General features: G+C 40.0%; 2 protein-coding genes across 4 annotated transcripts; both read right to left on the reverse strand.

Moving 5' to 3' along the window:
• Positions 1,332-14,372, reverse strand: LOC109724061 (kinesin-like protein KIN-12E). 3 transcript variants are annotated; one of them, XM_020252695.1, is made up of 30 exons: positions 14,263-14,372; positions 12,794-12,949; positions 12,619-12,702; positions 12,421-12,540; positions 12,233-12,346; positions 11,991-12,083; positions 11,725-11,885; positions 11,570-11,644; positions 10,915-11,002; positions 10,735-10,793; positions 10,568-10,631; positions 10,238-10,468; positions 10,043-10,147; positions 9,729-9,964; positions 9,564-9,633; positions 9,412-9,465; positions 8,510-8,589; positions 6,716-7,559; positions 4,747-6,075; positions 4,549-4,656; positions 4,043-4,206; positions 3,872-3,959; positions 3,680-3,754; positions 3,365-3,601; positions 2,596-2,694; positions 2,440-2,514; positions 2,295-2,353; positions 2,002-2,113; positions 1,805-1,912; positions 1,332-1,727 (listed from the first exon to the last, which is right to left on the reverse strand). In XM_020252695.1, exons 3-30 carry the CDS (start codon positions 12,670-12,672, stop codon positions 1,596-1,598), a joined length of 5,034 nt encoding a protein of 1,677 aa, XP_020108284.1. In that variant the 5' UTR covers positions 12,673-12,702; positions 12,794-12,949; positions 14,263-14,372; the 3' UTR covers positions 1,332-1,595. The 3 variants fall into 3 exon arrangements, with proteins under 3 accessions (XP_020108284.1, XP_020108285.1, XP_020108286.1); XM_020252696.1 differs by having other exon boundaries at positions 12,780-12,949; XM_020252697.1 differs by lacking the exons at positions 12,233-12,346; positions 12,421-12,540; positions 12,619-12,702; positions 12,794-12,949; positions 14,263-14,372 and having other exon boundaries at positions 11,570-11,640.
• Positions 15,773-17,765, reverse strand: LOC109724201. Its single transcript, XM_020252939.1, has one exon. The coding sequence runs from the start codon at positions 17,708-17,710 to the stop codon at positions 15,773-15,775; it is 1,938 nt and encodes a 645-aa protein (XP_020108528.1). The 5' UTR covers positions 17,711-17,765.

The following is an 18,878-nucleotide window of genomic DNA, read 5'->3' on the forward strand; positions in this document are numbered from 1 at the left end:
TAAACTACTTTTACTCCAAATAGTTAAATACATTTTCCTTAGGAACCCAGCTTTTTACTTTCTTTGTTAAATTCGAGATCAATCTTAGTCCCACTTAATGGAAACATAATAATTTCCAGCCCATTTTATGTTCGCGTATGGTATGATTCCCATCACTGTATACTTCTCCAGATTTTTATGACTAATCAATGTGGGATAAACATTATAAGCCTTACCACTGCAGATTGAATCAAACGAGGATATCCAAAGATTAATTAATCTTAACATATTCTTACCGCTTAACCTTAAAAAGGAGGCTTTTTTTGCAAATAGTTTCCTGACAAATTTTATTTACAAAAATAGCCCCGTCCAAAAATTATTTGCAAAAATGGCCGTCCCTGCGACGCCAGCGCCACGTGAGCGCCACACGGGCAGGGCGGGTCCAGGTATTTAAGTTGAACACGGTGAATCATTCACCGTGTTCAATACAAGATTTTTGTATTAGACACGGTAAATGGTTCACCGTGTCCAATACAAATACCCCAACACTGGCTAAATTGGAGATATTTGTATTAGACACGGTGAACCATTCACCGTATCCAATTATTTGTATTGGACACGGTGAATGGTTCACCGTGTCCAATATAAATATTTCGATCTTAGCTATTTTGTATTGGACACGGTGAATCATTCACCATGTCCAATACAAAAACTTTGTATTGAACAGGGTGAATGGTTCACCGTGTCCAATACAAAAACTTTGTATTGAACATGGTGAATGGTTCACCGTGTTCAACTTAACCATTTGGCACAGCCCCGCCCGCGTGGCGCTGACGTGGCGCTTGCGTGGCGGGGCCAGAGCTATTTTTGCAAATAAATTTTTGACAGAACCAATTTTAAAAAAAAAAATTGTAAGGGGGCTATTTGCAAAAAAAGCCCTTAAAAAGGCATCCAAAAGTTGAAGAAAAGCATGTTTTCATATGATGAATAGACGAGGAAAAAGTATTAGGCTGAATTACAGTTTTGGTCCACAAGTTGTCAGGCAGATGACACTTCAGTTCTCAAACTATAACTAGTTGTGGTTTCATAAAATAATGCTTCTTGCCACCATACGGCCAAACTTGGCCTTAGAGGATGATGACGTATCGTCGACGTAGCATCTTAATCATTGCCACTTCATCGAGCACATTACTGTCACCTCGCTATTCCATCAGCGACAAATCATCATCAATCAAGTAAGTTGTACCATGGACTATCGCAATAGCCTAAAATGTTTTGAGCTAGAAATTATAACACATTAAAGTTTGCGAACGGAAGTGGCACCTGCTTCTTAGTTAGTGGACCTAAAGTGATATTTAACCAAATTTATATATTAACAAGAGATAGCTCTTCTCACATACGATGCTCCACCAAAAGAATATACAGATTCGTAGTGCGTATTAAGATTTAAATCTAGAAACACAATTGGATTTATACACATAAATATCTAAGAGCGCAAAATGGAGATGCATTTTATACCTTCTTTGCGCCGAGAATAAACAAGCTCTATGCAAAGCCATAAAGCGAGCTCTCGATCAATCGACCATGACTGCATGAATTGACCAGCTTCATAATTGTCAGTCAAGTTGTATGCTGTTACTAGATTTTCGATACCGAGGAAGCTCATGTCTTGCGTGAGAAAGAAGCTTATCTGATTGAGCTAATCGTTTACTGAACTCGTCGCTGCCAAAATTTCCTGAACTACCCCCCTGAGAAAGGTTCAAAACTTGGTAAATGAGAAGAAACAAATATAGAATTATAGAACACTTCACGACGATTATCATACCGAATTCCTTGGCTTTTGTGTACGGTCTTCGCTATTTCTTGATTCAGCGATTAGTTCCATTGTCTCGTCCAATTCTATAATCTTTTGATGAAGACTGGCTTTGTCCACCTAAAACCAATGCATAGCTTAAATAGAATTATATAGATGATTTTTGGGACAAAGGCAATAAAAGAATCTGTAAATAGCAATATCTGCACCTTTAACATTTCATTCTGTGCCAATAGCAACTGTTCTCTCTGCTGAAGCCGTTCGACGGTCAGCTGACAAGCAAGTATATCTTCGCTCCTCTGATCTATTTCCTCGATCAAGCTTCAAAACGGAGCAAGGTCCAAATAGGTTTAGAACAATATATATATATATATATATATATATATATATATATATATATATTACTCCTCACAGAAAGGAAAACACTTAGGAATATGGTTGAAATTTCGGGGCGTGTTACACTGAAGTTTTCAGTAGAAATAGGAGAAAAGACGGGAAGAACCTGTTTCTTTCATGAATGAGATGATCGATTTGCTTCTTCAGATTTAGGATTTCCATATCCTAGAATAGAATATTGAAAAAATTTACACAAGGGGGGTTGATCAAAGTTTGGCAAAAAAAAAGAAAAAAAGAAATCTGAATATTACCTTAGTTTTCGATTTTTCTGTTTGTTCATGATACTCTGTTAACAACTTTTGCAGTTGTTCTTGATCAATCAAATTCTAAAATTCAGGACAAAAAAAAAAGAAGTGAAGAGTAAGCCATAGCATTAATGAACAAAACGACAAACGAGAGAAACTTACAGCATAATTAGTCATATCTAATTTGATACCCAGTAGATCCCTAATGACATCATGCGTCATAGTGTCAACTGTTGCTAATCTTGCAGTTAACTGGCAAACCTGAGACACATTATAGATTAAAAAAAAAAAAAAGCATGTTACTAATCTTGTCCACAATTAAGAGTGTGAGAACCAAATTATGAGAAAACAAGTTCTTCCTCAACTCCCAAGAAGTTTAAATGATGGTTATGATAGAACATAAAATCTCATACTAGATTGACTAGCGGACATGAAAATGATCAAGGATGCAAAAGATGATCGAAATGCTTAGGGAAAGGGTTTGGAGAGACATTGTCACAGGGTCATGGTTGATTCGCCGAGAAGGAGCAGAGATCAAGATAAGCGAATAAACTTAATTATGGAACTTAATTAGATTTATCAAATTATGCCAAATAGAATTAGGCTTTATTTTTTCACCAGATTTCACGGTTAAGATAAGATTTTAGAATTAAAAAAGATAAGTATCACATAAGGATTACATTCTTTTTTCTCATAGTGGACAACGATTGATGAGGTTTACATTTCCACTGGTTTAATTTTACCGATGATGTCATGATAAAGACAAGCAAGAGAAGAAAATCAGCGGAAGCACGACGATATGAGGTCAAACAAGGAAAAGTAGATACCATTTTGGTCGGGAATATAAGATAAAATATACATTGTCAGTCAAATGATACGCTATGATTCTACTTCTCACTTAAATACACAGATCTAGCAACATAAATGTTACCTCTTTTTGTTTATTAGAAACAAGCGCTTCTAGTTCTTCTATTCGAAGCCTAGCCATGGCCAGTTCTTGGTCCTTCTCCATGCTCATTTGCTGAACCATATTTGTTAAGCATCGAAATGGAGAGCTGGACCCCCTTGTGCGCGCAGAGGTTTTTTCTAATTTATTTGCACCTGGCTCGGGATTTGAGGCCGATGGTTCAACCTTCACCGAAGAAATCATATGCTCTAATACTTTGAACTGTCCCAAAAAGTGAAAAATTATTAGCATCTGTATATATAAAGATTATAACAAATTATCTCTTGAGGCACTCCATACCTTCTCTTGAAACAATGAGGACTGTGCTTCAGAATGAAGGACCAGCTCTGAGATGTGATCTTTATATTGCTTTATCTTTACTCCAAGAAATTTTTGCAACCACACCAACAAAAACGAGAAATAGAAACTTATGAGTTAAATTAAAACTTGAAAAAGCATCAGAATTTGAAGAATTCCAAGGTCTCAGTAAACCTCTTCCTCTTTCAATTTACTCTCCATCTCAAGATCCTCTATGCATTTTCTTGCTTCACAAAGTTCGGCGATCCCATCATCTAGTTTGCTGCAGCGTAATTTTGTTTGAGCTCATGACAGAATGAGAATATAGGCTTGCAAAAACAGAAAGACATGTGCAAGCTTTCACACCTTGATAGTTGACTCTTTCCTCCCTCAACACATTGACCTTCTGCGACAAAACCTTCCCCAGAATTTTCCAACCAAAGAATCCTCCCTGTAAGTGCTTCAACTTCAAGTTCTAAAGCTTTCCGTATCAACTGATAGCTTTCAACTTGCTCTTTCAGGTCGTATACCTGATAATGGGGACAGCAAGCACACCAAATATAAGTACGCCCATCGTCGTACCAAAATTAAAGAAACAGCAGAATAGTCTACAGATTATTTGTGTCAGTTCTTGGACAAAGCTGAAAGTTGCTTACTAAATGTAGACAACAATATCACAAGTTTCAAGCTCATTTATGTGAAAAATAAAGATAAAAATTTTGACCAATTTATGTTAGGGCTTACTCTCCACTCCTTTCGTAAATTACAGGCAGGACAACTAATTCTACATCAACATATACAGGAGCGATGTTCATTTACTGGGTATATTTATGTTAAAAAGGAGCCACAAAGCATAAAAATGCAAAATATACCTTTTTCTCTAGCACACCTATGGTAGCTTCAAGTTCTCCGATGGAGTGCTCAAGAATCTTAACCTCCTCTTCTTTCTCCTCAGCGTAGATTTTACTTGCCTCCGCCACCTGAAATAATAAAACACAAGTTTATTCACAGTAATTATTGCAACCTTTGTAGCACAAGTGACAACTAAAGATGGATATGGTAGTACTTACCTGACGAGCTTCAACAGCTATGGCTTCTTTCTCATCAACTAAAGTCATTGCCATCTCAAGCTTGCCGTTTAAGTCAAATATCTCTGTTTGAAGATGAACTTTTTCATCATTGATTGCTTTAAGTTCTTCTGTTATTTCTTCAACGGAAGAGCAGAAGCTTTCCCCTACAGAAGAATTAACCAAAAGGATTTGGCTCTCTAAACTGTTTATAACCTTACTCTTCTCTTCCAATTGCTTCTCCATTTCGCCATTCTTGAGAAGTTCATCCTCCATCAAGTCTCTTAACACTTTATTTTCCCTAGAAAGCACTTCACATAAATTTTGGGCTTGCTCCAGTTTATATCTCGAACTGTGCAGTGCAGCTTCACTTTCATTAATTTGTATTTCTAGTATCTTTTGCGTCTCCAGGATGCTCTCAACAAGAGAAGTTTTCATTGCAAGTTCGTGTTGAACTTGGATTAAAGTGGCGACTGTCTCCTCAATTTTATCTTTCATGTCCTTTGTGTAGGAGGTTGACTCCTGCAACAGTCTAAGGTCAAAAAATAGGCCCTCAATAATATCATCTTTTCTAGCAAATTCTCCTTTCAGTGATAGATAATCTGCAAGATCCTCTATTTCATTCTCAAATTCTTCAGGCTTTGCTATAAAAACATTATCTAATTCTACAGAAACCATGTCTCGAACTGTTTTGGCTTCATTCAGAAGCTCCTTAGTGCCTCCAACATGTTCAACCGCTAAACATGGCTGCACATTACTGCACATTGAACTTGACCGAATTTGAGTGCAACTGAGTGAAGAAGAATCCACATTAGAATGCTTGATTTGCTCAATTAAGGCCCCTATTTGACACTGATACAGCACGTGAGATTCAAAATCTTTCTCCGTTATCTCTGATATTATATTAATAAGAAAAGATTTTAAATCGCCTATCCATCTTTTGACCACCTGCCCAAAAGAGGCCATCTCGGAACAAATAGAATTCATTTCCTCCATTTTAATCTTCTGTATTTCATGAAAAGATCCTTCTATAGAGGATGCTAATTCAGAAATTTCTTCTAAATTTGCATAAGCCTGCCGTATTACAGAAGAATTTAAGGCCTCAGATCGGTGCAAGTCTTCAATGATAGTAGCCTTTTCCGTCAGTACCACTTGGGTTGCTTGTTTCCAAAAGTCTCTTTCATGTTTTGAATCTTCATTGGCCTTTAGAAGTGCTTTCATCATCATTTCAGCTTCTTCCATGGTTTCTTGAGCCTTCTCAAATTTCGAAAGCAAGCTCGGCACCTGCTTTGCTTTCTCTTCTATGTGTTGCAACAAATAATCAAGCTTTACCTGTAAGAATATTTTGGAGAGTTCAAGTTACGCTTCTCATGATGAATAGATTAAGCAAAGAATATTATTCACACTTTTGTTATACACTTTTTTTAGCAATATCAACATATAGCTATACTAGTAAATCCAATGACATATGGAAAAATAAAAATTTGATGCCACCGCATAAGAAAAGACTTTAAATTGCCTATCCATCTTATGACCACCTGCCAAAAGAGGCCATATTGCTATATCAACATGTTGCTATACTAATAAAAAAAGTACTACGAGTCAATTGAACAAGTTATCCTGCATGATGAGAGGAAAGCACCAATGCATGATAAAATCACCATTCAACAGAAATCAGAATAAATATTCAAGAATTCCTGTTGTATTTTAAGAGTATAGTGTTAAAAAAGTATATGACGCAAATGTAGGAAGCTATGCGAGCATCCATGCATCCAAAACCATCTCCATTATATTGTACTTGAACTTTTATTTTATCTAGTTAATTCAGTTCTTGAGGTTTAACTAGTTGGGTTAGCACAAAAATATATACCTCCTCATGATGCTCACTTTAATAATGTTCACTCTACATATATGTAGAAATTATCGATTTCAAAAAAATAGAATAGAAAATAGATATATCATAAGTACTTACCTTACAATGCGGATCGAGGTCATCAAAAGTTGATGTTACCTCGCCCACATCCAAAGGTTCTGCAGGACTCCTGTCGTACAACTTCTGAATTACCAGAGAAGCAGCATCAGCTGTTTTTTCTGCTTCTACAACAAGGCCTTCTTTAGATTTTACTAGATTTTCCAGTTCTTCAATTTGTGAATCTTTCTCGTGCAATAATTCCTTCAGATGCAACAATTCTTCATTACCTTCATCATTCTCCTGCTGCTGAACTTCTGATATAGCGATAGCTGCTCCCCTCAGAGAATCCAACTTTGTCTTCAATTCCCGTGCTGTTTTCCGTGCACCATGAAGCTTGCTTTGGAGATCGGAGATTAAATTTTCTTTCTCAATATTCATCTTTACGGCCCTCTCAAATTGTTCATTAACCCATAAGTTCTTATGAGGACATAATTTAACTACATTTCCAATATGTTCAGATGCATCTTCTAGTGATTTGCAACCGTCTAAGAGGAAGCTGGACAAATCAACTATTGCCTTCTCCCACTCTTCTGACAATGCAGCAATCTCCGCCTCTTTGGCAGCAACAAGATCCCTAAATTTTGAATTTTCTCGAGTCAGAATGGATACCTGCTTATGCAATTCTTCAAATTTTGCCTTATCTGCATTTATCAGGATACTGCTACTGCTTTCTGAAGATTGACTACGTTGTTCTTTCCATCGTTCAGGATCCTGTTCTTTATCTACTTTCGCAAGTTCAAGAAATTTGTCGTTGTCTTGTTTAACTTGCTCAAGTTCTGCCAGTAATTTGCCAATATCCTGATTCTTTTCAAGCTGGCATAGGCAGTTTGGCATATTAATGTCCCTGCAGAGTGTAGACAAAGAACACAAATAAAATCATCAGATAGATTCAAGGTGAAATTTAAATCCAAATGCTATTCCAGCCAAGGATGCTAGTTGGGGATACATATCCATTCCTAGGTCAAATTATTCGATGCCAGATTACCTAAACTGACTCCTACAATGCCCATGTAGTCCACCATGTAATTCTAGAAATATTGAACCTGTATTTAATTTAGAAATCATTTTACAAAGAATATGGAAAACATTTTCGGAAATATTTATAGTGAAAATCTCATATGGGCATTCAGTTCTCATTCTACAAAAAATCAACTTCACGAGTGACCGAATGACAAGGGGGCTATCTCCACATGAGAAAAGAATATCTCTACACAAGAACTGTTCCATCTCAAGATCTGCAGCCTGTAAGATTAAACAAAGGGCAATTTTATAATTTGATTTAATGTGTATTGGTGAAGGGAATTTGCAGTATAGGCTCCTAATTCCTTTGCCCCATATTGATAAACACCTGCAGAAGAAAACACAATGTACTGTCGAGAAGATGGTGTGTAGACTGTAGAGACAACAGAGGAGGGAGAGCTTTCCTTTCTTGTTATAATTCCTCGGTCTAAATTAACATGTCCTTGTCGTGCCCAATTAAAGGTTTCTCCTCTGACTAGGATAAGCCAGATTACACTCCTTGCACCATCCTTATTCTCTAGCTAAATGATTCCGAAAAGTTTACAAGGGTTTCCATTTAGGTTGCTCCATGGAACATGTTGTCTAAATAGCTATGTTATACACATAGAATCAAATTACAGAACAAATTACTAGAAATTTAAATATGCTTATTTATATTCAGCTCCTTCCATGAAGCATGGAATGCAAGAAATAGAGCAGTTTTCTTAATGAATGATTGAATGCTCAGGAAACAGACGTGATATTATCTCAAGACACAAAATGACAATTATTTACCTAGTGGACAAAACATAATTTTTTTGATATTCATCCAGTTGCCTCCGACAGCTGTCCAGCTCCTCTAATGACTCATCGCCCTGATGAATATTTTCAGTGTAAAAGAAAAGAAAGGGAAAAGAATAAAAAAAAAGTCACGGAGACCATAAGAACAAATAGGAACATCAGTTCTCAATTTCGGTCATGATAGCAATCACTGAGCTCAGGAGTAAGCTGAAAGGACTGAAGGGATCAAGCAATCACTGAGTTCAGAAATGAATAAACAGAGAAGAAGATAGTTTATTTAAAAACTCAAGCTGATCTTCAAAATCTGTAATGGAAGTATCTACAATTGATGTATAATTTAGCAATAACAATTTGAATAGATTTGTTTAAGTAGAATAGATTAGTAATAACAATTCGCAATGCGCACATGTAAATTTGGAAGAATAGGAAAATAAACGAGAAAAATACCAACAGAGATATTATGAAATCCATTCATGCTACTCTCCTCTACCCTTAAGCAGTAAATATTTCAATTACTTGTTATCATTCATAACAAATAGAGAACTTTATAAGTAGACATTATTTTGTTAGACTATGAGGTTCAAAATATTGCCCGGAACTTTCAAAGTTGGCCGAAAATAATACATTTAATAAAAAGTATACACTTTTTCACTGACAAGCAATCACTAATGAAGATTTATAAAAATCCTTGAGTACTTTTTTTAGTGCTATCTTAGGTCAACAGGGTTGATGAATGTATAGCCTAAAGTATAATATCACAACTTGCTGATCCTGTTCATTGTGATTGAAACACATTACATGCCTATAGTGTCGTGATAAAACTGATATTTTAGATGATTTAAGATTCTAAAGATAAATAAAGGTAAATGCAAGTACTAATGAATAGTAATACAAACCTGAGTTTCCATCCACCTATCGGGTGCATATTTCCCCTCAAGAATGTTAAGAAACTAATGGACATTAAGAACAAAAAGAAAAAATCAGATAAAGTCTGCATTCTGGTAGAAATCAATATGACAGCTGCCATACTGAAAGAAAAAAGACTAACACAATTGCGCAACTGAGAAATCTCTGTTGATAATGCCTCCCATCCCCCTCCCTCATAGAAGTTTTGAAGCCTGAACCCAAACAGGACAGAATAAGAAAAAGCCCTTTCACAAAATCATTGGCAAAATGACTTTTGAACAATAATCTACTAAGATTAAGAGATTACATTCTAAGCTGCTCGACAAGTCTTATGTTTTCCAAAGCAAATTTACTTAAATCAGGATTTCTATCAATTCGCTCCCGTAATAACTGGATCTCTTTGGATAATGCAACGTTTTCCTCCATGAGGTAGACATCAGACGACACTAGGTCATCTGCAAGCAATTCCAATCGTCTTAGCTTTTCATCGCGCAATTTTAGAATTACTCTGGTTCTCTGAGCATCGTCTTCCAACAAATGCACCTGCGTAAAAAAAAAAAAAAGCTTAAAGCATCTATTTCCTATAAATGTTTCTGACATATTTTGCCAAACTAGACATACCAATCGATTCATATGCTTGATTTCAGCCTCTAACCTCCTGACTTCAGCCTCTGCCAATTTCTCTCTCCTCATGCTGCCAACTAAAGCAGATTCCAGGTCGTTAACCTGCTTTCGACAAATATGTTCTATGTGAGGAAGTTATTTTGTAGAACAAAAGAAGCTTCAAAGCATGCAGTACATACTGCATACAAATACCTTCTGCTGTAGAAGACTCGAGTCATTGAATGTCTCAAATTTGTTTCCTTCCAAAGAAGTGAATTCATCAGAAAGAACACTTGAATTTATTGGCTTAGAGCTGGAAGAGGGATAACACAGAGATATAGGGATGATTTGGTGATTTTTCAAGTAGGTCAACTGATCTTTTAAATCTTGTACTTGTCGCTGTAATGCCATCACATCCCCTGAAGCATCCTCATTCACTTTTGCCTAGCAAAAGAAAGAAAATTGAACCATAAAAATTAGCCAAAGAATTAATCACTCCATTTCTCACTAGTATAGATAATTTACATCTTTACATATAATTACATTGTTTTGAATGAGCTTGGCACGTTGAGCAAACTTTAGAGTGCTTAATGTCTCACTTGAAGAGCTGCGAGATGCAATCTACTAATCAGTTAATCATACAGTATAAATGGTTCAGCATGCTCAAGCAGTGCAAATAAATTTTCAAAATGGTAAGAAAGAGTAGAAACCAAATAGATGGGCTGACGTTGGCAACAATTGTTGTTTTAGAATTTCCTCCTAGTGAATCCTGCAGAGGAAAAAAAATGTTACAATTGTTTACAAAATAACTGTGGGAAACGAAAGAATGGCAAAAAGAAGAAGAAGAAGAAGAAGAAGAAGAAGAAGAAGAAGAATCTCTCAAATGCAACCTGAAGAAGAAATGTGAGTCTTGAATCTCTATAAGGAACATGGCGGTTTTTCCCATTTGCTATATCCACTAGAGTCATGATAACTAGACTGTTAAAATAAAGGATATTTAGACATTGATATGCACTCAGAGATTTACTCAACTCGGCATGTAGATAAACTATAAACTAGAAATTAGAAAATATATCTGCAGACTTTTCATCCATATATGTAGTTATGTACTACATTTTCCCAAACATTTCCAAACACATTTACTTGTATAGGTATGAGAATTAACACATAAAATAAAAAAGTAAAATCACAAACTATGTTACAATATATTAACCAGTTTAGCTCTCATGACAATGGCTTGCTGTCCAAGTTGTTTAACAAGCTGAAACTTAAAAACTCTGAAAGCATGAGCCGCAGTAAGGTCATCCATTAACAGAACCTACATTTTATGATATTCTTTACGTGGCATTGCCCTATTTGGACTATATAGGATCACCACAGGAACTAAATTACAGTATTAGATATATTTATAACAACTGGACATAACAAAAGGTCACAGTAGCACGACTCAGTAAGATGATTGCACAGCTTACTCAAACAAGTAGAGAAATACAATACATAACCAATACTATAAAAGGAGATCTATTATAAGATTGACAAGATTACCCCAGCGTTGATAAGGATCTATTGATATTTGCCGCTTCTTTCAAGCGCTCTCCTTCTGCACCAGAGCTTTTCTGCCTAGTTCAAAGATCCACTCAGTATTAGTAATATAAATTGGAAAGATGAAGAATAACTATCCTTCAACATTTGAGGCTCACCTCTCCGAGCCAGCAAGATCCACAAGATTTAACCGTCCAAAACGGAGGTGCGTCATGGAATCTTTCTCCCATCGGCTCTCAATGACACAAGTAAAGACACTATGAGAGCGGCTACTCTCATTGTTCATGTTGGTTGCCGCTATTTTTCTATTTGCAGCACCCTGGAGGAACATTGCACGATATATTAGACAGTAATACTTACCCAGGAATCAGTTAATTGCATCCTTCTATTCCTTAAGGATAAAAAACTATCAAAACGACATCACCTGTAACAACAGTTCAACCACATCCTTGACAGAAGAGACATCACACTCCTTGAGGTTTTCAACATACACACCTTTTTTCATGTCTTCTCTTAGCTACAAGAAGGAAGTAAATAAAATGTATTATGTTTCATATATAGAATATATTAGAAGATTGAAATCATATATGGAATATATTAGAAAGATTGAAATCATGCATGGAATTTATTAGAAATATTGAAATCTTAAATTTATCACTTGATTACCTGAAGATTGGTTGATGATGGTTCAAGAAGATCAGTTATTTGTTCATTATAGATCTCAAGAAAGGAACACTTGCAACTGAATCTCAATTGCTCGTTGCTGCGGCGCTCCTCTTCCTTTAACAATTCAAAGTGTTACTTAGTAACAAAAGCAAACTATAAGTTGATGTGTCTACCTTTGAATTTCTTACCTCCCTTATCTGCATAAATAAATATTCAAAAATGCGAGGAGTTATCCCACGATCCTCACAAAGACTATTGTCCATCTCATGAACCTCTCCCATCATCGTGTATGTCTTTCCACTACCAGTCTGGCATTTTTTAAAAAAATCCATCATGTAAATGCTGCATAATTACTCTGACGAATGAAATTCTTCTAAATAGCCCACCTGACCATAGGCGAACATACAACTATTATAGCCAGACATGCAGTTCTCCACCATTGGTAGGCCAACAACTCAAAAAAGTTTCTCCTGCTCAAAGTTGAAAAAATCGACTACATTTTAGACTTTGCGCAGTTTAAACAGGAATAAATTACCAGCAAGTCTACCTGCAACAATTTACCTGCGTGGTGTCTTCACATGCAACATGATCAAAAGTGAACCTTGTTTCAGGGTGCCCTGTCCATGTAAGGGTCTGCGAGCTTTCCTGTATCAAACATCTATTGTAACCATGGAGAGCACTTTCAACTTTATTAATTGGTCGGATACGTATCAAGACCTGCACGAATTTTGAAAAACTTGCATGAGATCACAATAAAGTGAAAGTGCATTCAAAGTCTGCAAGATAGAACAGTATACACAACAGGCTTGTCTGGATATTGGAATGAGTTACAAAGTGATAAACAGTGTTTATGTGGGTTTACATTGGTAAATTTAACATCGGAGCTATAGTCCATCGTTAAGTCCTTATAATCATGAATTTTGAAGGTACTCCATTCTACCAATGAGAAGAATTATCATCAATGTTCATGTCGCTTAATCCTTCTTACTTTAAGACATGTTTTCATGCCTCACAAGTCACAACGAATAACTAATTAACAAATGACTTTTAATAAATAAGAACAGTTATGCTGAATAAGTTACTCTAGCATCCAAATAAGCTTGAAGTGAAGCCTGTGTTCTGCTAATGGCGATCTGCCCATGGCCACCCCCAGTCCAACACGAATTCTCCACAAATAATGGTAACCTCCAACACTAGGTGCAAGGTGCAAGGTGCAAGGTAGGATATTTAACAGCAAAACTGAAAGAACAAATATAATAAGGTAAACTACACCGTTGCTCACCAAGCATATCATGACGTTCCATTTTGCTAATTGAACTTAAATTTGTTGCAATCGAGTCACTAAAATTCAATTTCTCTTAATTGGATCCTTCGTTTACTTTTTCTAACCAAGGGGTGATGCAGCAGCTAATTTAGTCCTCACATCATCTCCAAGAGATAATGTGGCGATAATCTGATAACTTATTCATCTGCAATTTCACCTCCAAACTTCTACTTGATCATCTTCAAGAAATGATGTGGCAATTGAATCAGCAGTTACTTTCATGTTCTTTAGATGACTGCGTTCAATGATTGAAAAAAAAAATAAAAATGGAAGTTTGATGGTTGAACCCCACAATTTTTTCAAGGTAATTCCAACAAATTGAAGTTCAATGACTTAAGTGAAATAAGTTCAGCGATTAACATTATAACGCACCCAATAAAATACGTTCATGAAGCCCTTCCACAAATGATAACCTTCAAGAAGCTTGATCATTCATAGGAAAGTGGATTTGAATTAAACCTTTGTATCGGGTAAGCCCCATCATACTCCACGATAACATGATATAAATTATTAATTAAAACAAAAGTTAGTAATTATATTATCCTATCTGTGACCAACCGCATTCATTGAGTAATCTTTGAAGAAACGAACTCTCATAATCCCCATGTGCGAAGAAAAGAAAAAGAGTTCCATGTTTTTTTACATGTATAAAGAGAAGAATATGGATTGGTACATATCTTTCTGAGGAGAGAAAGAGTGGTCGCACCTGTACATTGTGATCTTTCCAAAAGAAGGGGTCCTCATTGAGCTCAAAATGCGGAACCTCAGCAAAGGGCACCACCGATTTCGCCTCTCCTAACCCTCTCGACAAAGACATAAAGCAACCCCTCTCCCTACCCCCAAAACCCGACCCCATTCCCCCATTCGCCCCAAAAACCCTAGAACCGCCCCGCCCCGGCGTACTCTGCGCCGATCTGGGGGTCTTGGTGGGATGATCGACGAAGAAGCGCGGCTCGCTCGAGGGCCCTTCTCTAGGGTTTTGGGAGGGGTCGGGGATGGAGACGAGAGGCGATCGCGGAGGCGGAGGAAGGGGCGAAGTGCTCAGATCGGTGGCGGAGGTGGTGGATCGGAGCTCGTCGTTCTCGTTCACTTCCACGAGGAGAGTGAAGCTGTGGAGGCGACTATTTCTCTTTCCTCCTCTCACGAGGATGACGTGGCAGCGAGAGAGATAGAGAGAGACAGAGAGGGGATTCCGCCCAATTTGAAATTTAAAGTGAGGAGCGGGGAGGACAATGGAGATAATAACATAAACTATTACGTACACCACGTGCACCACGTCATCTGTACATCATTCCATTTATTGCCTGCACCCGGCGTATACTACACTCCAATCAAATCCTTCTCAACTCGCGTGTCAACCGCCACATGGCCCAATCGAAGATGGACACATGGCAGCCAAATAACTCACGGTAGAAAAGAACGGTGAAAATGCACACGAACCCCCCCCCTCCTAGGGCCCATACTATAGGATTTTTTTTAATTAAACTATTTTAGTTACTTTAGTTAATTTTTTTAAAAAAAAATCATAGCTTTATTAGTTGTTATTCATCGATTGTTTTATTTTTGTTCGTTGAAAATAATTAAAATTTTTTTTATCTGCACTCTAGTTAAATTTAAACTTTACTTCAATCTAAAATTCAGCTTCAACGAAACAAACATATCCATAGCTCTTTGTCGAAGCTTAAGCTCTATGTCGAAATCTCCTCCAATGTATCGTATTTTTGGTATCGGCAAATACTTTTCCTACTACATTAGAAATCGCAGTTTCAATGCCTATGAGACCGCCGTAATCAAAGAAGAAACAAATATGAGATAACACATCAAGCTTTGTTTAACCAAATTACGAGCCTTAACTTTGGCCCAGTAGTGCGGTCCACGAGCCAGCCACGTCGCGCTTTCTCAAGAGCCCCCCTTTTTTCCGTAGCCACACACAACAAATACGTGCACTGATGGTTAGAAAATTACAAATACGTCGAGCTCCTATGTATAGTTTCTCGAAAACGAAACACATATACTAATCAATAACAACAATTTTCACCCATTTTATTATGTGCAGCAGCACGACTTTTAAAGCAGATAGGATCGTTCTCGCCCACTCTTTTTTTATTATTAGTATTTTTGTTCTCAGATGACGCAGCCATACTATTTCTTATTTATATTTATTTTTTCAGTAGTAGTAAAAAAGCCCGAAACGAAAAAAAAAGGAGTTCACGCTACTAGATGTCGAACTCGCCCCGGAGCGGCTCCCCGGCCGGCGCGGCGGGGCCCACCGAGAGGCGGCGCGGGTGCCACGCCGGCGTCCCGTCCTCGAAGGCGTTACACGTCAGCCTCCGGAGCCCGCTCCCGTCGAGGCGACACGTGTACAGCTCCCCGTACGGCTGGAACTGGTTGGGCCCCGCCACGGGCTCCCCGTTCACCCCGCCCAGGTTCGCCGTGAACACCAGCCACTCCCCGTCGCCGCTGAACGCCACGTGGTTGATCCTCTCCCTGTCCACGTCGCCGCTCGCCACGCGGACGCGCCGCAGCCCCGCCCCGTCCGGGCCCACCAGGTAGACCCCGAACCCGTCCGGGTTGGTCGGGTCGTGGCGGTTCGACGAGAACGCGATCAGGTCCCCGCGCGGCGACCAGCTCGGCATCGTGTCGACCCACTCCCCCTGCGTCAGCCTCCGGACCCCGTCCCCTTCCCCCTCGCCCCGCGCCGCGTCGACCACGTACAGGTTCTTGTGCCCCGACCGACCCGACCGGAACACGACCCACCGCCCGTCGGGCGAGCACGACGGGAACGCGTCGTTCCCGGCCTCGGGCCGCGTCAGCACGGTCACCCGCGCGGACGCGAGGAGCTCGCCATCATCTCGGCCGTCCAGCTCCCCGGGGTCGAACTCGACCCGCGCGATCCGGACCGTCGCCTTCGCGGTCTCGAAGATGGGCCCCACCGAGGTGAAGATGACCCCGCGCTCCCTCGGGCTCCACGCCGTGGCGAACAGGGCCGGCTCCCTGATCGCGATCCAGCGCCTCGAGCCGTCGGATCTGACGATGGAGAGGCCCGGGGAGGCGAGGAAGTCGCCGTTGACGGCGATTAGATCGCCGTCGGGGGAGAAGGAGGGGAAGGTCCCGTTCGCGCGGAGGAGGGTTAGGGTTTGGGCCTCCGCGGGGCTCGCCACGGGGTGGAGGTTGGGGACGACGCGGTCCCCCGGGGAACCCTCGCCGCGGAATCGGTGGTACCCGAGGCGGTTCGAGCCCCGGGAGAAGAAGGGGTTGTAGTGGTGGAGATTAGGGTTTATCCGCTCCGTGACGGGGACGAACTCCCCCGATTCGAGGTCGTAGATCTCGATGTGGCGGTGGCGCCGCCCCTTCCGCCGCGTCGCCACCGCGATTCTCCGCCCGTCCCCCGCCGCCGCCGGCGTGAACGCGTGCACCCCCGGCGGCGTCACCCGCCTCGCCGCCGCGCCGCCGCCGCCGAGATCCGCCTCGTAGACGCTCCACCACCCGTCCTCCGCCCTCCGGTGGAAGTAGAGCCGCGGCGGCGCTGCGGCGGCGCCGCCGCCCCAGGAGGGCCACCCCGCGGCGGCGGCGGCGACGACGCGGCGGCGCGCGGGGTCGGCGACGGGGAACACGGCGATCTCCGTGTCGAGCTCGCGGAAATCGCCCCCCCACCGCCGAAACCCGTACGACGCCACCGCGACGAGCTCCCCGGCCCGGTCCAGCGCGGGGCTGAAATCGACCGCCCCGGTCGGGGTGAGCCGGACCGGGCCCTCCCCCCCCTCCACCCCGGTCGAGTAAACCGCGGCCCAGCTCTTGAACGGCTCGGATTGCCTCTCGTGAGCCGAGACGAAGTACAGCCGTCCGTCTCTCACGATCGGACGGTCGTGGAACAGGCTCTCGGGGAAGCCCGGGACCGGCTCCGGTTCGGTTCGGCCGGGCCGGGAGAGGAAGAGCCGGGCCGAGCCGGTCCGCTCGGAGACGAAGACGACGGCGTCGCCGTCCTCGTCCGCGAACTGGGCGTTGTAGTTCACGGAGACGCCGTCGGTGTGACGGCGCTCCGTTAGCTCCGTAACGGCGGCGCCGGGGTCGCCGGGGACGGCGACGGAGAACACGTCGAAGCCGAAGTGGGGCAATCCGACGGTGGTGAACACGATGGTTCCCTCGGGCTCCATGGATTTCGACGGCGCGGATTCGTCGGTGAGGTAAGTGAGTGAGTGTGTTCTAGTTTGCTCTTGTGATTATTATACTCATATATATATATATATATTTGGATAGAGCATGCTATTTTGACTGTTTGTACGCTTTAAGATAGGATTAGAGTGCCACGTGGCAATTGCGGCCTTTTCTATTTTGCTAAAAAAATATTATTTCCTTTTTTCTTTTGGGGGGGAATAAACTATATTTTTACCGTTCACTTAACTTCTAATAATAAAATAAAAGTGTATTTAATCATTTCACTATTTTGTAACACTGTAATCTAATTAAATATTTTTGATATTTTGAAGAGTATCGAACGTACAGAACTTATCCGAAATATGAATTATTTTAAAATTTTACCATCAATCAAATCTTTCAATTTATTTGATTGAATCATTAAACACTATTTTAACTTCAAAATCTAAATGCATCGTTTATTTTTACAGATTTTATTTGCGCACTTCATCCAATTAAGCAAAGTAAATTATTAATTAGTAAAGTCAAAAGTTTGAAAGTTAGATAGCTCATTTAAAATGGTCCATAGATTAGGTTAGTTCTATATTTTATTTTATTTTATTTTTTGGATATGGAAGTTAAAAAGTGTAATTTAGATTTATTAAGAGAAATTATTTGTATTTTAGCTTATCAATACATATAATAAAAGGTCAATCCTAAACTTGCGACGCGTCGCCTTCTCAGTATTTTTTATTAGTGATGAAGTAGTGATCAACTTAGCTTTGGCATCTTTTCTTAGTTCACACGCAACTCCCCCACGTTGCGTAGAGTGTGAACGCTTCCTTGGAATTAGAATCTAACCTAATAGTAAAAAAGCAGGTAGAGTGGTCAAGTGTGACCGGCATGCATGTCAATTTTAGTCAATTTTAGTGGGCCTGTAGTTTGAAATTGAGAAAAAATTTTCTAATGCACGGATTATATTACTGACGTGATTTTTCTAATCAAGCAAATAAATTTTTTTAATTGGGTTAATCCGTTGCACCATAATTATAAAAATATATATTTTTATTATACCTTTTGTTAAAAAAAGAGTTGTGATTGGCTTGTTATTACTGGTATGGTATAAGTATGATATAGGAGATTTTTTCGAATTGAGAGCGTGTTGTAAGAATATTTTATTCAAAATAT

Source organism: Ananas comosus, linkage group 18, assembly GCF_001540865.1.
Source record: "Ananas comosus cultivar F153 linkage group 18, ASM154086v1, whole genome shotgun sequence".
Lineage (NCBI taxonomy): Eukaryota > Viridiplantae > Streptophyta > Magnoliopsida > Poales > Bromeliaceae > Ananas > Ananas comosus.